The sequence below is a fragment of the Anomaloglossus baeobatrachus genome, chromosome 7 (assembly GCF_048569485.1).
Source record: "Anomaloglossus baeobatrachus isolate aAnoBae1 chromosome 7, aAnoBae1.hap1, whole genome shotgun sequence".
Classification (NCBI taxonomy): Eukaryota; Metazoa; Chordata; class Amphibia; order Anura; family Aromobatidae; genus Anomaloglossus; species Anomaloglossus baeobatrachus.
Genome location: NC_134359.1, coordinates 34892500 through 34915871, shown reverse-complemented (window position 1 = coordinate 34915871; position 23372 = coordinate 34892500). Strand labels below are relative to the sequence as shown.

General features: G+C 49.1%; 1 protein-coding gene across 1 annotated transcript in view; it reads right to left on the bottom strand.

Moving 5' to 3' along the window:
• The window catches only part of LOC142246609 (protein mono-ADP-ribosyltransferase PARP15-like), a 331278-nt gene that overhangs the window by 220026 nt on the left and 87880 nt on the right, over window positions 1-23372 (bottom strand). Inside the window, exons 5-7 of the mRNA XM_075319679.1 lie at window positions 13703-13823; window positions 6249-6311; window positions 5913-6089 (exon numbers count right to left, since the gene is read on the bottom strand). Coding sequence (XP_075175794.1) covers window positions 5913-6089; window positions 6249-6311; window positions 13703-13823 — 361 coding nt within the window. The remainder of the gene's footprint in view (window positions 1-5912; window positions 6090-6248; window positions 6312-13702; window positions 13824-23372) is intronic.

Here is a 23372-nt window from a genome sequence, read left to right as displayed (position 1 = left end):
AGTGGTGGGTCCGGCACCAGGGCAGGCGGGCCTGGGGCGACGGGTGCCCAGGAGGCGTCGGTGAGTGGGGGTGACGGCAGGGGCCCTGCAGTTCCTGCTTGGTCACCCAGATCAGGTTGCAGCTCCCGGCCGCGGCGATCTCCCCCAGGAGGGGGAGGGCCCAGCGGACAGAGGCTTTCATGGGGCCCAGGAGGGCTGGATGCGGCGGCTCCTGGCCAGGAGAGCGCCCGGCGAGGACGGAGGCCAGCGTTACCCCCCCCGCGGGTGGAGGGGGGGGGGGCCGGGGGGCTGCAGCCAGCAAGGGGTCCGACACCAGGGCAGGCGAGCATGGTGCGACGGATGCCCGGGAGGCGTCGGTACGTGGGGGTGACGGCGGGGGCCCTGCGGTCCCCGCCTGGTCACCCAGAGCAGGCGTGCAGCTCCCGGCAGCGGCGGTCTCCCCCAAGGGGGGGGAGGGCCCGGCGGACGGATGCCTTCTGGGCCCAGGAGGGCAGGAGGCTGGCGGCTCTGGATGGGAGTCTGCTGGCAGCGGGTCGGGCCACAGGTACCCCCTGTCCTTGCAGGTAGCAAGGGGGGGGTCAGGCCAGAAGATAAGGCCCGCGGTGGCAGCCCGTAGGACGGGACGGTTTCCGGGGTTGTCGCCGCGGGACAGAAGATGGAGCTTGGAGGATGGTGCCCACGCGGCGTACCAGGAGGACGGCCGTGGTGGTGGCAGCGCTTCGGCGGCGTCTGCATTACATGAGCCAGAGGCGGTCGGCTCCAGCGAGGAGGAGGAGGAAGCAGCGATGGATGAATCAGACGTCCGGATGGCGTGATTTTTATTCCAGGATATGCCGGGTCGCGGTCGGGTGAGACGGCCGTGGATTTGGCAGGGTTGGGGGGGGCGGCTGCGGACACGGCAGCGCCGAGTGGGTTGGTGTTTTGACCAGGTATGGGGTTTACTGAAGTGGTGTATACGGTTGTGGAGAGTGCGCATGCACCGCCGGCGGCATGGACGGGATCGGTGGTTAGTAGGCGCAGGTGCGGCAGGCAGAGTGAGGGCGCATGAGGCGGCAGGGGAGCATTTTCGGGCAGAGGCGGCAAGGGCTGTGACAGAGTGAGTGGTGAGGAACGAAGAGGGGGATGAGGTGGTGCGTCTGGCTGACAGTGGCCAAGTGTGAGAGGTATGGGTGCTTCAAAGGCCCGCTGGGGGGGGCTCACTTGCTGGAGGATGTGAGGGATAAGATTTGAATGGGGAACGTGTAGCAATAGTTTCGCTGCTCCCCCGGGAACAGTTTCACCTGGATTAGGTTAAGCCAAGTGATTCCAGGAAGGATAAGTAGAGGGAGGGGAGCGCCGGTGGAGGCTCACCCTCGTACATTTGCAACGTGGCTGCGGGCATTTGCGTTTTTGGCAAGGGTATCGGGGGAAGGAATTGGGTAATTGGTTCGGCATGGTTCGGTTATATGGATCCATTTGGGGTGGCTTGTTAGGTCATATGGCGGTTTAGTCTGGCTTCAGTACGCCGAGTAATTTCAGCAAGGGAAGGTGTTGCGTGCCAGTATGCGGTAGGATCATACGGGCACATCCTTATGGCTGCAGTGGATGGCGGCTCCTAGTCAGCCCCCCCCCCTTTTGGGGGGTAGTTGGCTGTTCGGGGCTTGGAACCCCGGCGACACGGACGATGAGGGTTTTTTGGGGGGAATAGAATGATGGGTGGTGCAGATTTGGCGCAGACGGTTGTCTTAAGCATAAGTGTTGGGTTGTGGTAAGGAACATAGTAATTCTGCGTCATTCTATTTATATTGGTGGATCTTTGCCTCCTTATTGGAAGTTTGCGCTGGGCTAGGGGACACCTGGTGGTTGTCAGTGGAAAGAGGGGTCAGGAAGTGGTGTTGGGCAGGATGGGTGGGCCATTCGGGGCCCTCCTTGTCACGATTGGGTTTCTCTGTTGGGGGGTAGTGCCGGAAATGAGCCGTATATAGATGTATATATTTCGGCTTGTTCAAAACGTATCTTATCTGGAGGAGTCATCGGTGTATGCCTGCTTGGCTCCAGAATTGTCGGCGGTTTATTATGTGTCGTTTGACAGAGGGTGGGATTTGGTAAAGGCGGTGAGCCGGGGAGCATTGATGGCGAAGGCGAATTTGGAGGCGGCATTTAGGTTGTTACTGGTCCACCCTGCTAGCTAGCAGTTCTGGTGCTGCGGTGGGGAGGGGAGTTATTATTATGTTGATCGGTGGGTGCTAATGGGTTGTTGTCCCATTTTATGTTCCTTTGGAGGCGGTTATTTCTTGGTGGAGTGGTTTGTGCGTGGTGTGTCCCAGCTTACACCTCTTATTCATTATAGGTTGATTCTCTTTACATCGGGTTGGCGGGTTGATGATTCGTTGAGGTTGATTGTTTTATTACAGATGGTGGTGGATACTCTTTTGGGCCTGTTGGCGCAGGCGAAGACTGAGGGTCCAACGCCAGTGATACGGTTTGTGGGGATAAAGTTTGATGTTATGGTCAGAGGGGTAGGATTCGTGGGTAATGGTGTGGTCCTATGGGCTGCGATAGAGGCAGTTAGGTCAGCTAAGACGGTGCGGTTTCAGGCGGTGCAGTCTTTGCAGGGGCGGTCGAACCACGGGTGCAAAGTTACGCCGCTGGGGTGCGTGTCTGCTGGACGGCTGGTGATGGCTGCGCCAAGGGTGCAGCCATCGGATCCTTTGTGTGTGGTCACGAGGGAGATCAATGATGATCTGATGGTGTAGGAGGTTTTTTCTTACGGCGATTTAGTGGCCGCGGATTGTGGCTGGGTAAGGTGGTACCTGATGGAACGTAGCTGCGGTACTCGGAGGCAGCGGGTCCAGTTGTTTTCTGGTTGGGCACTGTGGGGTAGCGCTTCCAATCGGTGGTAGTGGTCGGGTGGTGGAGGTTGGCAGTTTTTTCCAAGAGGAAGGTGTGCTGTCATTCTGACTATCAGTTGGTGGAGAATTCGATTTATAGTTGGTTTGCTAATCCTGGGGCCAAGGGTGGCGTACTTGCGACAGTTGGTTTCTCAATTGGATGTGTTTTAAAAAAAAAAAAAAAAAATGTTATGCGTGGCGCAACCAGTACTGGGGTTCGCCAAGGGAATAGCAGCTGCTGTGTTTCCTTCCAGTTCTGCAGGTCTCGGGAGTTGAGGCCGGGTAGCAGACGAGGTGGGCACGGTGTGTCCGGAGGGCTTGTGGAGTCTGGTGTGGCTGTGTTGGGGACCGGCTCGGTGCCCAGTGACTGAGGTTATTTGGGGCTGATATTCAGAAGTATGGGTGGCGCGGATAACGTTTGGGACAATGTGTGAGGAAGGCCCGGTGGAGTATTTGATGGTGGCGTTGGCAGTGGTGAGTAACGGTTTTCAGGCTGCTAGGCCGGCGCCCGCAGTGGAGCAGAGGGTGGCGGCTGTGGCTGTCTTGTTAAGGATTAGATGTGGAGAGATGTTTTCGCAGGATCTTAGGGCGCGGCAGGCCTTGAAGGGTTTGGTCGTAAGGGTGTGAGGGAGCGGGATACAAGGTTCCGTCTCCGTTGTTTTGTGGCAGCGTTTGGTGAGTGGTTTGTGGCGGCTATGTTCATCTGAGCACGAGCGGGTTTTTGTTTCCCTTGTCCAAAACGGTTTGTGTTAGCCTTTTGGGGGGCTTTGAGATTGTGGGGTTGGTCAGCCCATCTACGGTGAAGAGCGGAGGTTGGATGTTGGAGGATGTGTCCGAGGTGGTGCAGTGGGTTGAGCGCCGGCTTTGTCGCTCACCGAATTAGATTAGGCGGGTGGTGAAGGTTGGTGTTGTTATACGCGGTCCCGGGTGCGGAATTATGTTGTGAGGGCGCCCAGGCTCATTATTGTGTCGCGTTTGTTAAGGTACCATTTTGTGGCAGTGCTGCAGACTTGATTGCAGGTGGCGGGGGTGGGCGCCCGGAATACTATGGGTCGTATTCCTTCTGGATTGGGCTGCCACGGAGGCCCCTCGGTGGGCTCAGAAAAGGGGTTGTGAGAAGTATTGGGAGGTGGGAGTCCTCTTGTTTCGGTGTTACGTTTGGCCTCAGTTGTTATCGGGTTAAGGCAATGGGGGCATTTGAGTCTTTTGGGAGTGGAATGGGTTGGCGTAACAGGTTGGTGTTATCTGTGGGTTTATAACCCCTGGGTTTTTGTGGTGAGGGTGTGCCTCATTTGGATATTTGGGCATTCGTTGGTTCTCGGGGCCTCGACGGTCTGAGGCTCGCCCGAATTTTGCCAGTTGGGTCTGGACGGGTCGATGGTACTGGTCCAGTAAATGGGAGGCAGCGATTTGGTATCTCGAGAAGTTATTTATGAATGTTTTAAAAAAAAAATTGTTGGTTGTTGCATTGTGTAAGACATACCTGAGCTTAATCGTGGGGTAGTTTTGATAGTGTGACCAGGTTGGAATGGCGTGTGGCTCGTGCGATAGGCAGTATCAATCGAGCCTTATTGGGGGGGCGGCGCCAAAAGTTGGTGGCGCTGAACTGGTGGTTTTGGGGATGCGATGGGGGTGCATCTTCACGTTCTTGGTGCTGTTTTGTGGACGCTGGGATTGCGTGGAGGTGTGGTACAAGCTTTTGGTGTGTGGCGGGTCCAGGCCACGTAAGGAGTCACGTGCCCTGTCCTGTGGCGGGGGGTAGGTCTGGTCCAGAGGCGGTTGAAGGCAATGGTAACTGGACAGAGAGACACCATCTTGGTATAGTGGCTCCAGGTTCCGGGATGTTGCAGGCACGGGGTTCTGCAAAGTTGGGGGGTTAATCCGTAGGTGATTAATACCTCATCTCTGGGTCGGTGTGTTGCGGCCAGGGATACTGGGGTGAGAAGTGGTTCCTGGACTGGGCCTACTCAGGGTTGTATATTTACTGTATTGGTTACTGTGTTACCTATTGTTATTTGTTGGGGTCGCCCATTGGACGGCGCCCCCTTGTGTTAGTATGTAAATAATAGGTAATAAAGGCTGCTGTGGCCAATTTTAAACCAAGTCACATGCAGTTCGTGTATTATTTACAGATGGTATTGGTGGGTAACACACAAACAGCACGACTGGAGAATCCTTCCTCAATGGTCAAGAAAGCCATGGAACCCATAGGGTGGAGGGGCGACATGACTAGAGGGAAGGGAAGGAGTGATGGGGTTAATGGAAACAGGAATGGTTTGTTTATAAGGCAGAGTAAAGAGATTGGTGGGTAGGAGGAGTTCCCTGGAGGAAGAGGTGGGACAGTTGAGGGGTGTAAGTAAAGGACTTTGACTTACCCCCTCTCTCTTGACTTCCGGATATAGAACGATCCCCGCCCACCCTCCCTTGTGTTTAATGCCGAGGGGAATTTGGTCTGGGTTGTTTCTTTGTCACAGCAGCGGGGGGTAGGTCTGGTCCAGAGGCGGTTGAAGGCAATGGTAACTGGACAGAGAGACACCATCTTGGTATGGTGGCTCCAGGTTCCGGGATGTTGCAGGCACGGGGTTCTGCAAAGTTGGGGGGTTAATCCGTAGGTGATTAATACCTCATCTCTGGGTCGGTGTGTTGCGGCCAGGGATACTGGGGTGAGAAGTGGTTCCTGGACTGGGCCTACTCAGGGTTGTATATTTACTGTATTGGTTACTGTGTTACCTATTGTTATTTGTTGGGGTCGCCCGTTGGACGGCGCCCCCTTGTGTTAGTATGTAAATAATAGGTAATAAAGGCTGCTGTGGCCAATTTTAAACCAAGTCACATGCAGTTCGTGTATTATTTACAGATGGTATTGGTGGGTAACACACAAACAGCACGACTGGAGAATCCTTCCTCAATGGTCAATGGGCCTCTAGAACAATTGCCCACAGCAACCATTAAGAGTTCAGCTTTCTTAAATTGCTGATCTGTCTGATCTGTGGATGGTTACCATTATAATTGATGATTTTTTTTCTCCATCCAGTTACTTACCAGTCCCAATGGCTGGCAGTGCCACGCTCGTGAACCCATTCTTATGGCATTCTTGCAGAATTCTGTCAATAGAAGGTTGATAAGCAGACACGTTGGTGGGTCCAATAATATGCATGATATGTTTGCTGCCAAGTTTCCCACCGCTTGTAATTGCAACTCCATCTCCTTGTAAAGCACCTAAGATGAATACAGAGGTGAATGCAGAGCATTAACATTATATTTGTCTTTTATGTATCTCATCCACTTTTTAACAATTTATTTACACTTGTTATATATCATTATACAGAATCTGAACATATAATTGTATTTTTAGCTAAATTTGGATAAAAAAAATACCAATTTTTTTGCATTCTTCCTTAACTGTGTCCCCTGCAGCTTTCAATATTGCACCTGAAACGCCTGTAAAGATAAAAATAAAATGCATGAAAATACTTATAATGTATAATAAGACACTTGTTTACAGCGTAATATTACATAATAGTGCTATTTAGTGCCATTGATCCTTCAGGCTCTGTAGTGAGCGCAGCAAGTCCTGTGCTTGAAAGACAACCCTATATTTTTTTCCCCAATGTCCTGATTTAATTGTATGAAATAACTTTTTAACATGGATAAATAAACTTTTTGAAGACGAGTGCTGGACTGTCAGTCTACAAGAAACTGCATTGTTATATCCAGATGTTGATTTCGGGTTTGGCTATGTGATATCAGCAGTGGAAATTTGGAAATTGGAAAGAGGCGAGAGAAGGTTTATTACTCAATGTGCATGTAATATAGTTCCTAATTAGTGATAACCGAGCACTGCCATACTCAGGTGCTCAGTACTCATAAATAGGGATTAGTGAGCACTAGTTTAACACTTGAAAACAGATTCACATAAGGTAGTATTTTATTTACTTACACTCAGGATGCTACCTCAATTAGTATACATAAAACAGTTTTTATTTCAATTAATTAAAATTACTGAAAATTCCACCTGTGAAAATTGACACACACAAAAATCCCAAGACCATGGGACAGCCCCAATAGTTCCTCCCTAGCAGAAAGGAAACTATTGATTACTCCAAATCACGCATTGGTGACACTGCCAAGGGAATAATCTCTAAATGACCCTTATTCGCTCTCTTTTGGTCCATGATATACATCCACGTGGAGAGGTGTGTGCTGCTGAAGGAGTAGCCTCCTGACAGTTTTTGGCGATTGTGCCATCCATTAATATCGTCTCCTGATGAACCCCAATTTAGTTAAATGGGGAGAAACCCGTCGAGGGAGGCTTTGTCAATTGATTTTATTGGGTTAAGGACCATGGAAAGCCCAGACTTCTTCATAAAATAACACTGCTAAGGGACCTATGACCCGAACAACCCTCAGATAAGTGTTATTCTCTATTTCCCTCTACTACTTAATGATATAATCCTATAGATTCTACCCAACAAGAAGGGAGATCAGGGATATCATAGGAGGGAAAGCTGCCGAGGAATGGGGGCACCTTTTCACCTTTAGGGTGCGTGTGACTTAAGTCATATCTCCATTGGCAGGTAGAGGAAAGACAGAATAAGGGTCATTTAGAGATTATTCCCTTGGCAGTGTCACCAATGCGTGATTTGGAGTAATCAATAGTTTCCTTTCCCCTAGGGAGGAACTATTGGGGCTGTCCCATGGTCTTGGGATTTTTGTGTGTGCCAATTTTCACAGGTGGAATTTTCAGTAATTTTAATAAATCGAAATAAAAACTGTTTTATGTATACTAATTGAGGTAGCATCCTGGGTGTAAGTAAATCAGTGAGCACTACCGTGCTTGGGTGCTCAGTACTCGTAACTAGTGATGAGCGGGCATTACCATGCTCGGGTGCTCAGTACTAATAACTAGTGATGAGCAGGCGTGGCGCCCCTAAGGGTCCAGTTGCCACAGAGGTACTGCACCTCAGCCTGAGGTGTGCTTTCCCATTCCCGGGTAAGGAGGAGGCCACAGTCCGACACACACACACACACACACACACACACACACTGTTAATATAACTAGACTCCATTAGGCTGTGGTTAGGGCGAGTTGCACCTTAGGGAAAGCACAGTCCCGAAGCCAGTCTGGAGGTGGGGCTAGTTAGAGGGTGGAGCAGTGTTGAGAAGGGAGAAGACGTGAAGGAGAGAGGACCCAGGGACGGGAGCCTTAGGAGCTCGTCCTAGGACCAAGAGGGAGCTTAGAAGAGAAGGAGTGTTAGAGTCATGGAAAGTGAGAAATCTACCCGTGGGCTCACATCCACAGCCTGCATACCGGTGTGGAGGGACTTGGCCACAACGGGGAACCAGCCCCTAGACTAGTGGAGAACAACCAGGCTCAGCTAGCAAGCCGGAGGCTGAGGTTACTTCAAGTACTGAAGCCACCATCGCACACGAATCTGCTGGAAGGTGACTACAGAGGGTCGAGGGATAGCGCACAACAGCCACCCAAACATGGCCCGCGGACACCGGCTCAGGGCACTGTGTGTGAGGCTCAGGGCAGGCGGGAGAGGCCAGTGCAGGAAGTCGACCAGGGAAGGAATACAGAAGCGTGTACCGGGTTGTGCCTCTGAACTATCCGGGGATCAGCTGGATCACATCTCAGCAGGACTATGTACTCCAAGGGCAGAGCCTGACCGGTCGTGATAACCTGGAACTGTGAGTAAAGAACTTGTGACTGTATCCCTGTGTTTCCCAGTTATTTACTGTGTCTTCGGTCCTGCACCCCAACGATAAATACCAACATTTCAACATTGACTAAACCGGCCATGGGGTTTAAGCTTTACCCGTGGAGAACTGAACCACCTCTGATGCATCACCACCGACCCCAGGGGAATTCAATGGCAGTGGTGGCCCATATCTGGCCGCATACCACGGGTGGCGTCACAACATCATTCCCTCTGTAAAAAATCCCCTTTTGTCATTTTAAAACGACACCACCAGGGTCACGGAGTCGGACCCTGCCACAGTGACATTCACCTGCACAGAACTGATCCAGTTCCGAGTGCCCCACAACCATGGTGGGTGTGTCACGGGCACTACCATGCTCGGGTGCTTGGTACTCATAACTAGTGACGAGCGAGCACTACCATACTCGGATGCTCGGTACTTGCAACTAGTGATGAGCGACCACTACCATGCTCGGGTGCTCAATACTCATAACTAGTGATGAGCGAGCACTACCATGCTCGGGTGCTCAGTACTCGTAACTAGTGATGAGCGAGCACTACCATGCTCGGGTGCTCGGTACTGGTAACTAGTGATGAGTGAGCACTACCGTGCTTGGGTGCACGGTACTTGCAACTAGTGATGAGCGAGCACTACCATGCTCGGGTGCTCGGTACTGGTAACTAGTGATGAGTGAGCACTACCATGCTCGGGTGCTCAGTACTCGTAACTAGTGATGAGCGAGCACTACCATGCTCGGGTGCTCGGTACTGGTAACTAGTGATGAGTGAGCACTACCGTGCTTGGGTGCACGGTACTTGCAACTAGTGATGAGCGAGCACTACCATGCTCAGGTGCTCAGTACTCATAACTAGTGATGAGTGAGCACTACCATGCTCGGGTGCTCTGTACTCATAACATGCAGTTGGATGCTCGAATGGGCACAATTCGAGTACCTGAGTATAACCAGTATAACCCCTTCACCCCCGGGCAATTTTCCGTTTTTGTTTTTTTTTGCTCCCCTTCTTCCGAGAGCTGTAACTTTTTTATTTTGCCATCAATATTGCCATATAAGGGATTGTTTTTGCGGGATGAGCTGTAGTTTTAAATTAAACCATGAGTTTTACCATATTGTGTACTGGAAAACAGCAAAAAAATTTCAAATGCGGAAAAACTGCAAATAAATTGTGATTGCACAATAGTTTTTGGGATATTTTATTCACTATACTCACTATATGGTAAAACTGATGTGTCGGTGGGATGTCTGAGGTTGGTACTAGTTTGTAGACACCAAACATGTATAGGTTTACTTTTATCTAATGGGTTAAAAAAAATTCAAAAGCTTGTCCAAAAATATTGGCGCACATTTTGCGCCATTTTCCAAAACCCACAGCTTTCTCATTTTTCAGGATATGGGGCTCAGTGATAACTTATTTTTTGCGTCTCAAGCTGACTTTTTTAATGGTACCATTTTTGTGCCTGTTATTGCATTTTGCGCAAAATATGTTGCAACCAAAAAACGTAATTTTGGTGTTTGGAATTTTTTTTACCAATTATCGCCGTTTACCGATCAGATTAATTGTTTTTATATTTTGATAGATCGGGCGTTTCTGAACGCGGCAATACCAAACGTGTATATGTTTTATTTTTTTAACCCTTTAATTTTCAATGGGCTGAATGGGGGGGTAATTTAAACTTTTAGGGGTTTTTTATTTCTTTTTAATTTTTTAAAACTTTTTTAATTTTTTTTTCTTATTTTACTCGGTCCCCTAGGGGACAATAATGATCAGATGTCCGATCGCTCTTCCATTTTTCCAGATCACAGCTACACAGCTTAAATCTGGAGAAAAACCTCTTTAGGCCGGTGTCACACTTGCGAGGGCCTCGTGTGTATCTCGCGCGAGTCTCGCGGTGCATCACCTGGCACAGACTCACACTCTCCTCACAAGAGCGTCTCAGCTGCATAGAGATGCAGGCAACCGACCCGCTCCTGTGAAGAAAGTGTGAGTCCGTGCCGGGTGATGCACCACAAGACTCGTGCGAGATATACTCAAGGCACTCGCAAGTGTGACACCGGTCTTACTCTCACACACTGCCCTCTGCCGGCAGTGAGAGAAAGTAACTCATGACAGCTACAGGAGTCATCACATGACCCTGTTCTACCATGGCAACCACCGGAAGTCACGTGACCACGTCACGTGACTTCTGATGGGGGTGGGTAAGTTATGCAAATGGCGGCGCGCTGATACATCTCACTGTCAGATTTTGGCAGTGAGATGTAAGGAGTTAATAGGTGAGGGTGGAATGTGATTCCACTCGTGCCTGGCAGGCACACATGTCAGCTGTTAAGATCAGCTGAGATGTGCGGGGATCGCGGCGGACTGCCCACGGCAGGCGGCAGGGATTAATCTCACACGATCCATGACGTTCCCAATACGCCATATGTCGTGAAGAGGATAATGAATGAATGAATAGGGAAGTCAACCTTCTTTCTTGCAAATCTAGGATATAAATTTGTCCATGAGAGAACCCACCCGGAGCTTACGTGCAGCACAACTGTTTTCTCTTGGGAAAAAGAGTCAGAGAGATGACCGATCAAGTGGTTTTTGTGGTGCAGCAAGCAATTTATAAAGCTCAGTACATCAGATAAGGGGTGGAATTGGCACCAACTCATACTTAGGAAGCAACTGAGTGAAATCATATGCTAAGTTAGTCTGAACTGTGTCGCCAAGACTAATATGTCAAACCAAGAAAAGTAGATGTCTCTGGTCAATACCTTCAGTTCCAGATTAGATGGCCCAATCAAGAAGACAAGACACCATCAGTCAAAACCCCCAGTTCCAGATGTGGTCAAGTACCAAAGAATGAAGGCCACCTCCTGTGGGGGATCCGAGTGAGTTGGGCCGTTGTTTTCTGTTTAGCTGTGTGGTACTCAGTGACGTGAATTTATTTAGTTAATTGTACTAAATACCTTAAGGTTCACTATAGCTAGCCTAACTAAAGTTAGGATCATATACTGAAACTGGCTGTGACACATAACAGACATTAGGACTCTGACTATAGCTTTACTTTCGGCTGTTGGTTACATCATAGTGCAGTTAGATATAGTTTGATTATCTGTATTAGGCTATGTGCGGACACTGCGGATTTACTGCGGATTTTACTGTGCATTTGCTGCAGAAAATGTGTCTAACATTTCTGCAGTCATTACCCAGCAAAACCTATGAGAATAAAAAAAAAATGCTGTGCGCACACTGTGTTTTTTATACCTACGGATTTACCCGCAGAATTTCCGCTGCAGAATTAATGTGCATGTCACTTCTTTTCCGCAGGTACCTGCGGTTTTTGCCATAGATAATGGTAAAAATCCGCAGGGACCAACCTGCAGAAAAATCACGGCAAATCTGCACCAAAACCGCACCAAACTGTGGTAAAACCGCATGAGGATTTCTTTGCGTTTTTTTACCGCAGGTGCAGGAATCTTTCAGAGGGACCGGATCTTCCTGAAGAAAAAGTCAATTTCTAGTGCGTACATGGCCTTAGACGTCATTCGGTAGAAAACTATTTCAGCATATTTCCTGTTCACTTTCACTAGCCTGTAACTAGAGATGACTGGGGGAGGGTGAGCGGAGCGTGCCATTTTTTTTTTTGTGAGTGTGCACACTACATCTGATCACGCTGATTTTACCCCCAGTGCGAGTCGATTAAACACTGCACAGGGCTTGTACAGGGCTGAGCATCACTCATATCCAAACACAGCGCTGTTCACTTCAGTGGTTTGCACTAGTAACTGACTCAAACTTTGAACCTGAACTCTGCTTTTTTGGTAGTCAGTTTTTGAACCCAAACTTTGAACATTGAACCACAGTTTTGTTCATCTCTACCTGTATCTTACTGCATTGATTCATCCATATTGTGCTATAGCCTAATTTCTGTAATAAATCTTATTTGTGAGTCACCACTAAGTTGTTTTCTTCTGTGCTGTTGCATCCTCAGAACCTGTACTTCAGTTTCAGACTTACATATAGCTATTTCCATATCAATTAAAAGGCTGATTTCTCAGTAATAGATAAGGAATAACGTTTGGAACACCATTCTAAGTCTGAACTGGGTGCAAAAACCTAAAAAAAATCACTATGGGGAGATAAGGTATGCACACCAGTGACTATGTAAGGGGAATACATGAAATAGCAGAAACTGCTGTGTGAATACTGACTTGAAAAATCCAATAGCTATATGCAAGAGTGAATATGTGAAAAATGGAATCTGCATTACTGCCATGAACATATGAATCAAGAGAAATTTAGCTACTGAATTGATCAATGCAATAGAGCCCCAACACTACGCCAAAGTATTTCTCTACGTAGTCAATGGTGTGCATACCTTATCTCCCCATAGTGATGCTTTTTTAGGTTTTTGCACCCAGTTCAGACTTAGAATGGTGTTCCAAACGTTATCCTTATTGTTAGTAGTTTTTCGTTTGTGAACCCTCCCCATACACACCTATTGCCAATCCACATCGTATATATAGCCTGGGTCTCAGCTTCCCATACACGGTAAGTTTTTTAACTGCATGAGAGGACACACACAAGCTAGGGACCCCAACGTAGAGAAATACTTTGGCGTAGTGTTGGGGCTCTATTGCATTGATCAATTCAGTAGCTAAATTTCTCTTGATTCATATGTTCATGGCAGTAATGCAGATTCCATTTTTTCACATTTTCACTCTTACATATAGCTATTGGATTTTTCAAGTCAGTATTCACACAGCAGTTTCTGCTATTTCATGTATTCCCCTTACATAGTCACTGGTGTGCATACCTTTCTCAGTAATAGAGGCATGGACTGGCCATGTAACAGTATTATTGGAATTTTCTTTGACAGAGCTACATGCACATATAAGTAGTTTGGGGTGGGAAATCCCGGCAATTCCCTACAAGGTCTACCGTACTACAAAATCCATCATGCCTATACCAATGTACCAAAAACAAGCATTACCTGACTTTATTTGCTGCCCAGAACTGTGCTATTTAGAAAATATTACCTTCAATCAAAAGCAATTTTCCTTCGTATTATCGACCACTGAGCCTCAGCAATGTAGCAGTATATACTTATAGTTTTGTTCTTACCAGAAGACTGATTCAGTGATGAATTTGCCAAGTTTACGACACAGTCCACCACCTGATATGTGATGTCTCCTTTGACTAATTCAATTAGTTTTCCAAAAGCCGAGAAGTGCGGGTAATTTGTCTGAATATAGAGTAAAAACTATGATTATACACAGATTACTATACAACGACTTCTCCATTAACATTATATCTAGTGTTCACCATTATTAAAGGGAATGTGTCAGTAAGATCGACCCTTGCAAACCACATACTGCATATGGGCATATACAGTGCCTTGCGAAAGAGGAAAAAGGGAAGGATTCCAGCTCACCACATGGAGGAATAAAGATGACGGTGCACGGAGGGTTGGCAAGTCCAATTCAGCATATAGAAAGAACTCCAGCATCCATGTCTGTATGAAGTAAAACTTCGTCTTTATTTCAATAGATTTTTTAAATTCCATAAAATCAATGGTCAAGGAAGACGCATTTCGAACGCCAGAGCGTTCTTAATCATCTATTCACATCATTTACATCAGGGGTTTATAAAGAGGAACAACCGGATATACCACATAAGGGTGAAAACACATCTATGCGAGTAAAATCGGTCCAACTGGGCTGAAAAAAACTCGGCTGATTTTAGTTCACATCAGGTGCGAGTGCAACGCAAGTGCGATGCTTTTTCTGAATAAATTAATGATTTTACTAGCGTGTGTAATGCATGTGTAATGAGTGTGTAATGCGTATTTTTTACTATGTCATCTGCCATTCAGCTCTGCTACATGGCCGCTGACAGCAGACACAGACAGCCATGTAGCAGAGCTGAATGGCAGATGACAGCAGACACAGACAGAGCCGCACAATCAGAATGAACTCGGGTGAACTTCACCCGACTTCATTGTCATGCTGCGGCTCTGTCTGTGCCGCGTCCTGATTAGCGGTCACCAGTGAAGGGCTCACTGGTGACCACTAATCCCCCGAGTGACTGAAGTTAGCTACCCTCTCTCATACTCACCGATCCCCGGCGCCGCGCTGCGCTGCACGGCGTTCACACTGCTCCGGCGGCTTTTACTATTTTGAAAAAGCCGGCCGCTCATTAAACAATATCGTATTCCCTGCTTTCCCCGCCCACAGGCGCCTATGATTGGTTGCAGTGAGACACGCCCCCACGCTGAGTGACAGGTGTCACACTGCAACCAATCACAGCAGCCGGTGGGCGGGTCTATACTGTGCAGTGAAATAACTAAATAAATAATTTAAAAAAATGGCGTGCGTTCCCCCCCAATTTTAATACCAGCCAGATAAAGCCATACGGCTGAAGGCTGGTATTCTCAGGATGGGGAGCTCCACGTTATGGGGAGCCCCCCAGCCTAACAATATCAGTCAGCAGCCGCCCAGAATTGCCGCATACATTATATGCGACAGTTCTGGGGCTGTACCCGGCTCTTCCCGATTTGCCCTGGTGCGTTGGCAAATCGGGGTAGTAAGGAGTTAATGGCAGCCCATAGCTGCCACTAAATCCTAGATTAATCATGTCAGGCGTCTATGAGACACCCTCCATGATTAATCTGTAAGTTACAGTAAATAAACACACACACACACATGAAAAAATCATTTATTAGAAATAAAAAACACTAATAAATTCCCTCATTACCAATTTAATAAACCCCAAAAAGCCCTCCATGTCCGGCGTAATCCACGGACCTCCAGCGTCGCTTCCAGCATGAAGGTGACAGGAGCTGCAGCAGACACCGCCGCTCCGGTCACCTCCACGCAGCAACTGAGGTGAGTAGCGCGATCAGCTGAGCTGTCACTGAGGTTACCCGCTGTCGCTGGATCCAGCGGTGGCCGCGATTAACCTCAGTGACACCTCAGCAGATCGCGCTACTCACCTCAGTTGCTGCTTGGAGGTGACCGGAGCGGCGGTGTCTGCTGCAGCTCCTGTCACCTTCATGCTGGAAGCAACGCTGGAGGTCCGTGGATTACGCCAGACATGGAGGGCTTTTTGGGGCTTATTAAATTGGTAATGAGGGAATTTGTTTGTGTTTTTTATTTCTAATAAATGATTTTTTCATGTGTGTGTGTGTGTGTTTATTTACTGTAACTTACAGATTAATCATGGAGGGTGTCTCATAGACGCCTGACATGATTAATCTAGGATTTAGCTATGGGCTGCCATTAACTCCTTATTACCCCGATTTGCCAACGCACCAGGGTAAATCGGGAAGAGCCGGGTACAGCCCCAGAACTGTCGCATATAATGTATGCGGCAATTCTGGTCGGCTGCTGGCTGATATTGTTAGGCTGGGGGGCTCCCCATAACGTGGAGCTCCCCATCCTGAGAATACCAGCCTTCAGCCGTATGGCTTTATCTGGCTGGTATTAAAATTGGGGGGGACCGCACGCCATTTTTTTTAATTATTTATTTATTTATTTCACTGCACAGTATAGACACGCCCACCGGCTGCTGTGATTGGGTGCAGTGAGACACCTGTCACTCAGCGTGGGGGAGTGTCTCACTGCAACCAATCATAGGCGCCTGTGGGCGGGGAAAGCAGGGAATACGAGATTGTTTAATGAGCGGCCGGCTTTTTCAAAATAGTAAAAGCCGCCGCAGCAGTGTGAATGCCGTGCAGCGCCGCTCCGGAGACCGGGGAACGGTGAGTATGAGAGAGGAGGGGAAACTGACCGACAGACTGTGAGAGAGGGACAGAGATAGTGACGGACCGACAGAGAGAGAATAGAGACCGAGAGGGAGAGACCGACTGACAGAGAATAGTGATTGACAGACATTGTGAGACATCGCTCGTTTCCAGTGTTTTAGGAAACATGCGAGAAATGTATTTAGAAAATCGGATGTCACTAGGATGGTGTGAGTGCCATCCCGTGACATCCGATTATTTACACGCTCCCATAGACTTGCATTGGAGAGACTCGCAGTAGAAACTCGCAAAAAAGCAGCATGCTGTGATTTTTTTTCTCAGTCCGATTTGGACTGAGAAAAAAATCGCAGATGAGAGCTGAATCATTCACTAACATGTGTCCGATTCCAATGCGAGATTTTTTCGCATTGCTCTACTGCGAGAAACTCGCAAGTGAGAAGCAGCCCTAACAAGACACATCTGAACAGGATAATTAGCATAATGAAATTTAAATATATGGTATGTAAGGGGTTAATGAGGGGTTAAAGAATGCCAAAGGGAGAAAAAAACACAAGAAAACATTCCCTTAATAAATGTTATTTAACCCTAGAACGCATGACGTTAAAAATATACATATTAATGTATTGGGGGCCTTTTAGGCCCCCATACAAATAATATAGAAAAAAACACACAAATAACTTTCACAAGTTTATTTCAAAATTGCTAAATAAAATATGAATAGTGGACAAAATTTTAATTAGAATTTTTCACAGAAAACACCAAAAAATCTTTTTTTTCCAAATTTCATACAAAGATCTAGTGACAATCGGGAATCAACTTGGTCCCAAATAGCCCGAGCCACAGAGTTGTTGGCTGAATTGGGGCCTAAATCCTCAAGAGAAGAGAGGGCTTGTGTTCTGGAATTTGTTTATGAAGTTCCAGCTGCTGTATTGCTAACACCAGCCACTCAAGAAGGATGGCCCCGCTACCCAGCAGAAGCTGCACCAAAACAAAGGTCTACAAACAGGGCCTCTGACTTGCCCAATCTATGGCGCTGTTATACATGTGGGCGCCTTGGACATATAGATAAAGATTGTCTCCAAAACCGAGGCCCTATGCTTGGAGCCCATCTGCCAGCTCAGCTCAAGGTCTGTGACATACAGAGCCAGGGACTACGAGACACTGGTTCCTCCATTACCCTGGTAAGTCCAGTTATTGTTTCCCCAGAAGACCATTTACCAGATTCCCAATTATCCATCTCCCTGGCTGAGGGCCAGCGCTCGGACATCCCTCTGGCATGTGTGTGACTCGCCCGCCCCAGGGCCTTAGGTGACTCGGTGTCGGGCCGGACTAGTCCAGGGTAGTCAGCGGTGGCGGGGCCCGATTCCGTGACCCTGGCGGAGTCAATTAAAATGGCGGTATGGGGGAGATGGTAATAAAGTTTATAATATGTTCGTGACGCCACCTGTGGTAATTTGCAGCTATGGAGCCGCAGCTGCTGGAAGGGACCTCCGGGGCTGATGTTATGGCAGCTGAGGGGTTTCTTGCTCTCCACAGGTAGAGCGGGTACCCCGGGGCAACCTTTGGTGCTTGGTAAAGTCTATGGTGTTTGTTTATGAGGTGCAGGATGAAGCAGACGACACAAAGCTTGCAGTCTAGGTGTTTTCCTCACTGTTTAGTTCAATTCGGCCGCGGACCGTTGCCCACGGAGTGCCAGGATCCGCCGTCAGGGCGGGGTCTCCGCCGATCCCGGATAGGTCAATGGTCAGTACCGGTGCACCCCTCTTTGTGTCCTTTCTGACTGTCTCCTGAGCACCAAAACTGTGATATGCTGTCTTGCGCCTCCACCACAGGGCCTGTGCAAAGGTGGCTGACCGTCGTCGTATCTTGCTCGCCTTTTCCGGTGATCTGTGGCGGGTTTGTGGCCTTGGGGGATTGCAGCCAGATTGCTCCACCCGATCTTCCAGTGGAACAGGTCACGGGACTACCGCCCTTCCGTGACCCTGGAATCCTTTCTTTCGGTGTCACCTGGGCCTAACAAGACCCCAGGATCTCCACCAGGAACCTCCTTCTGTCACTGTCTCTACTCCTTACTCCAACTACCAACTGACTCTCTGCCTGACTGGCTCTGACTGACTGGTTGGTCCAAACTGGCACCAGCTGGTTCCTCTAACCACCCCTCTGATGCCTCCCACACTCCCTCTTGCTAGGCTCCACCCCTTCAGGCCAGTTAATGGGACTTAAGGCCCCGGGGACCAGATATACTGGTTGCTACTCTTAGCATTAGTGGGTGCCCGCCTTAAACCCTAAACCAGTGTGTCCTAACAATTGGTGTGTGTAGGTTTTGTCTGTGGACCGGTAGATGACCCCCTTCTTACCAAGGATGGGATACCACACCTCTGGCTGAGGTGCAATATCTCTGTGGCGACGGAAGCCTCAGGTGCGCCACACTCCCCCACAGCAAATCCCAGCACGTCCGCGGGCTGACACAAAAATACAGTGGTGTTAACTGCAAAAAAATTTAAAATGCATTATAACAGGTAAACAATAAACTTTTCTTCCATTTATGGGAGGCACTTTTTCTTAAACGTTGCAAAACAGATAATCAAGCTTTAGAGTCTCTGCTGCACCTTTCCATCTTAGTACAAACTTCTTCAGTCCCACCATAATTCTGGTAGGGGACACAACAGGTGCAACTATATACAAGGTAGAGTCCTGGACACACCTAGTCCTGTGGCCCACATGTCCATTAACACACTTATCATTTTTCCTACGGGGAAACTGGTTAATCACATATAAACTTTTCTCACACTATATATACCAGCCACCTATAGTCCAGTGGCCTGGTTGTCTGTAAACAGTGGGGGGGTTAAGGTAAGGGACGTCTTCGAAAAGAACAACAGGGCATTGACGAATTCAGGAAGGGAAGGGACATCTTCAAAAAGCAAGTGGGGCAAAAGGGGCTATTTACAGTTCAGGTAGTTCATTCTCCTTACATGTATGGATTCTGTTCAGGCTCTGCTCCTGGCAACAGGTAGGCAGCGGTCAGCACTGTCTGCATTTGCTGATCCTGGGAGCTGGCTGTGGTGGGGTTGCTGCGAGGAGGCACTACCAGGGCTGCATCCCCCTCAAAGCAGGGCGATGTTGCACCGGGTGCTCTCGCAGGAGGGCTGGGAAGGGGCCCCACTAGGTGGTCCGGGCCCTGCCAGGTGGTGCTGACTTCTCCCTTACCGGACTCCGCGGCGGCGGCTGAAGGCATTTCACTCTCCATGATGCTGGACGCCACCTGGTTCGCTGGCGCACGCCCCGCCTTGGTCACCTCCTCTTCAGCTGCTCGGCTCCGATCTCGAGCTTCCGCAACCGCTGCTCCAGCCGCTTCACCTCCTCGGCGAGGAAGTCCAGGTAGGGTGCCTGCCTTGTCTCCAGGGCACCTCCCGGTGGCATTCCTCCACCCACTACTCATTACATCTTGGTAGTTTCTCTTCTTAGCGCGCCATTTTTCAATCCTCCTCCGAGCAGGGAGGGGGCGGGGCTTATCTTCGCGCTCTTTCTTCAGGCACACCCCCTTTCTTCCCGCACTCGGCAGTTTAAAATGGCGGCGTCAATTTCCACACAGTAAAACACAATCTATTAAATGCAGTTCTTTAAGGCACACGTCACCCGTATTGACGGGTCTTGTTCACATCCTGTTCGTGATGCCAAAAAGTGACTCGCCCGCCCCAGGGCCTTAGGTGACTCGGTGTCGGGCCGGACTAGTCCAGGGTAATCAGCGGTGGCGGGGCCCGATTACGTGACCCTGGCAGAGTCAATTAAAATGGCGGTATGGGGGAGATGGTAATAAAGTTTATAATATGTTCGTGACGCCACCTGTGGTAATTTGCAGCTATGGAGCCACAGCTGCTGGAAGGGACCTCCGGGGCTGATGTTATGGCAGCTGAGGTGTTTCTTGCTCTCCACAGGTAGAGCGGATACCCCGGGGCAACCTTTTGGTGCTTGGTAAAGTCTATGGTGTTTGTTTATGAGGTGCAGGATGAAGCAGACGACACAAAGCTTGCAGTCTAGGTGTTTTACTCACTGTTCAGTTCAATTCGGCCGCGGACCGGTTGCCCACGGAGTGCCAGGATCCGCCGTCAGGGGTCTCCGCCGATCCCGCGATTGATCGAGGTTGATGTAGGGCTCATGGATGGTCTCCCCACTTCTGTTATTTCGGGGACTAACCAGGAGGAAATTGAAGTGGGGTTCATGGATGGCCCCACCAAGCCTGTTTCGGATACCACCCAGAGGGAAGTGGAGCTTGTGGATTACCTGCTCACACCAGTTATTTTGGAGTATGACCTAGGACAAGGACTATCCAGCCAGTTTGTAGCAGCAATCACCCACTTCCAAGCCAAGCAGGACCATTATGTGGATCTTTTACAAGGATTATTCACATTCCCAGTGTCACGTCCCCACCAGAGTCCGCTCCTGCAACTTCTGCTCTGATCGCCAGACAACGCCATGTTCCCACCACGGATAGTGCTGTGATGGGAGAGGAGTCGGTGCCCGTGGCTCTGCGGAGCACAGGCTCCGCTCATCCACTAGGCTAGGTTTCCCTGGAACCTGCAGTACCACTGGCTGACTGTAGGTGGCATGTGTCTTCCAGCTGAAGTTGCCAACATTCACCTGCAGCCAATGGGAAGACACCACACCCTTCTTATTCCCCCTCCTGTCACATGACCACTGCCAGAGATAGTTCTGTACTCCTGGTTCATGTGCTGTTTGTATTTTGATTCCTGTGCGCTGACCTTTGCTTGTTGTTTGACTACCCTCCTGCCTGTCAGTTTTGTACCTTGCTGCCAGTTCCGGATTTGACCTCTGCGTTGTCTCCTCACTACGCCCTTGCCTGCCGATTCTGTTCCTGTTTAGCATCTCCTGGTTTTTGACCCTGCCTGACGACCACGGACTACAGCCTACCACAGGTGGGGATCTCTGGGGCTCTGTGCAATTCCAAATCTCTGTATAGGGGTTAAAGGGTTGCAGAGTTCTTGGGGTCCTGCTTTGTGAGCAGCTTTTCTCTTGACTCCCCTTACAGCCAGTCTGAATCTGTGGCTACTATCAGGCATTACACCCAGTCTCCATCATCCACCTCTGAGCCAACAACCATGAGTATGCCTAACCAGACTGTTGCTATTGACTGGGGGAAGATTGATAATAAGAAATGTACGCAAGCCCAACTCATGGACCCCACCTTAGTGCTTGTCCGCAATATGGCTGCTCAACCTGGGGGAGGGAATCAGGGGGAGGTGTATAGATGTACAAAGAGGAGAAAAAGGGCACACAGAATTCAGGCGCACATCAAAAAATTGTAAACAAAGAATAACAATTCAATAATAATGTTATTAGGTCAATGGGAATCACACAATTAAAAACATTAAAAACACACACAAGTGCACAACACGGCCTCAAAAATTCTCATAATTAGCTCCAGGAAAATAATCCAATCAATATGGGGTTGGTATAACAAAATACAATTAACATGCGAAAATATCCATATCATATAATTGAAATATCCAAAAATTTCTAATGCCTACGGAAGATGAACCAAAATCTAAATCAATCAGTAAAAGTATCAGCACTACTGAGTGTGCTGCCCTATAGAGCTGACAACAGATGTAAAATAACCATATACAGGGAAATTATCAAGAATGACTCCGGCATAACAATCAGATTGGTGTGACAGTATCAATTGCTAGCATGCAAAAATAACCATATCATAGGTTAGAATAGAGAGTTACATAATCCATAATTACTGAGGCATGCAATAATAACCAGAGTTTGTGGAGAAAAATAAAGACTGTTGCACTGCTAGATGTGCTGCCCTATAGTACTGATGACCAGGTGTGAACCAAGCACATAAATGAGAAATGGTACAAAGTGCTCAAGATAAAATGCTAACATGCAAAATTATCCACATCCAGTGGCGTACCATCCATAGAGGCAGGCCACGCCACTGCTATGGGGCCCGGGACCTGAAAGGGGCCCCGTGACGGCTGCCCGCTCTGAATGCACTTTCACTTTCATAATTCCCAGCATGGGCGGGCTGCCCCGGGGAGGTCACCAAGCAGCTGATTAAGGGAGCTAGGGGCCCACACTGTTTTATAGCTGTATGCTGGCTGCAACACCGATATGCAGATGTGACGCCCTGGGCAAGCCAGGGGTCACAGGTAATGACATCACCACACCCTACACCCCGGATAGGTACACCAAGGCTAGACCTAAAATCCTTGTTGCCTTCCTCCAGGGGCTGATGTCCACACCAGGGGGTGAAGCCAGGCGGTTGGTCTCCACCCACCAAGGAGTTCACAATCCTGGAGGCGGGAAAACCAGGCAGAGATCAGAGAGAATTGAGTTTGGAGAGGAAAGAAAGTGGTAGAGGAGCAAGTGAGAGGAGTTGAAGTGAAGGAAAAGAGTGACAGTTTTGAAGCCTCAAGTTGGTCCGGGTGTGTGCCCCGGACCGAGACAGCAAGGTTAGCAGACGGCGGTGACCGTCTGCAGGAGAGGCTGATCGGAGTTGCCGAAAGGACCGTGGACGGGTGGTGGCCCGGCGGTACCGGACCGGTACACAAGGAGAAGCCAGCACCATTGGCAGGGGCCTTTCGGATCCCGGCAAGGCTAGGAGTCGCCGTGAATTTGCCAAATCCGTCAGTGAAGGGGACCTCCTGGGTCTCCAAACAACTAAGTCCCGATTGAAGGCAACCATCCAACCGTGAGAGAGAGTCACCGCCACAGCCAGGGCACCAGTTTCTCAGGGCCAGCGCCTGCGGGCAAAGAGGGACTCCTCCGGCCCATATCCAGGTCGGGGAGCGGGTAACCGGTGGGAACCCATCGCTACCAACATAGACTTAGGTGCAGGAAAAGGGACCGTCACCGCTAACTACCGGGGAAAAGCAACAGCAGCCGTCCGTGGGAACCGTCTTTCCAGCCGTGTGTTTTACCGAGAACTGTGTCACCGTCTCAGGCTGAGTGAGTACCACAGTGCCGTGAGGCACAGCGCTGCCCCCGCGTCCCTGC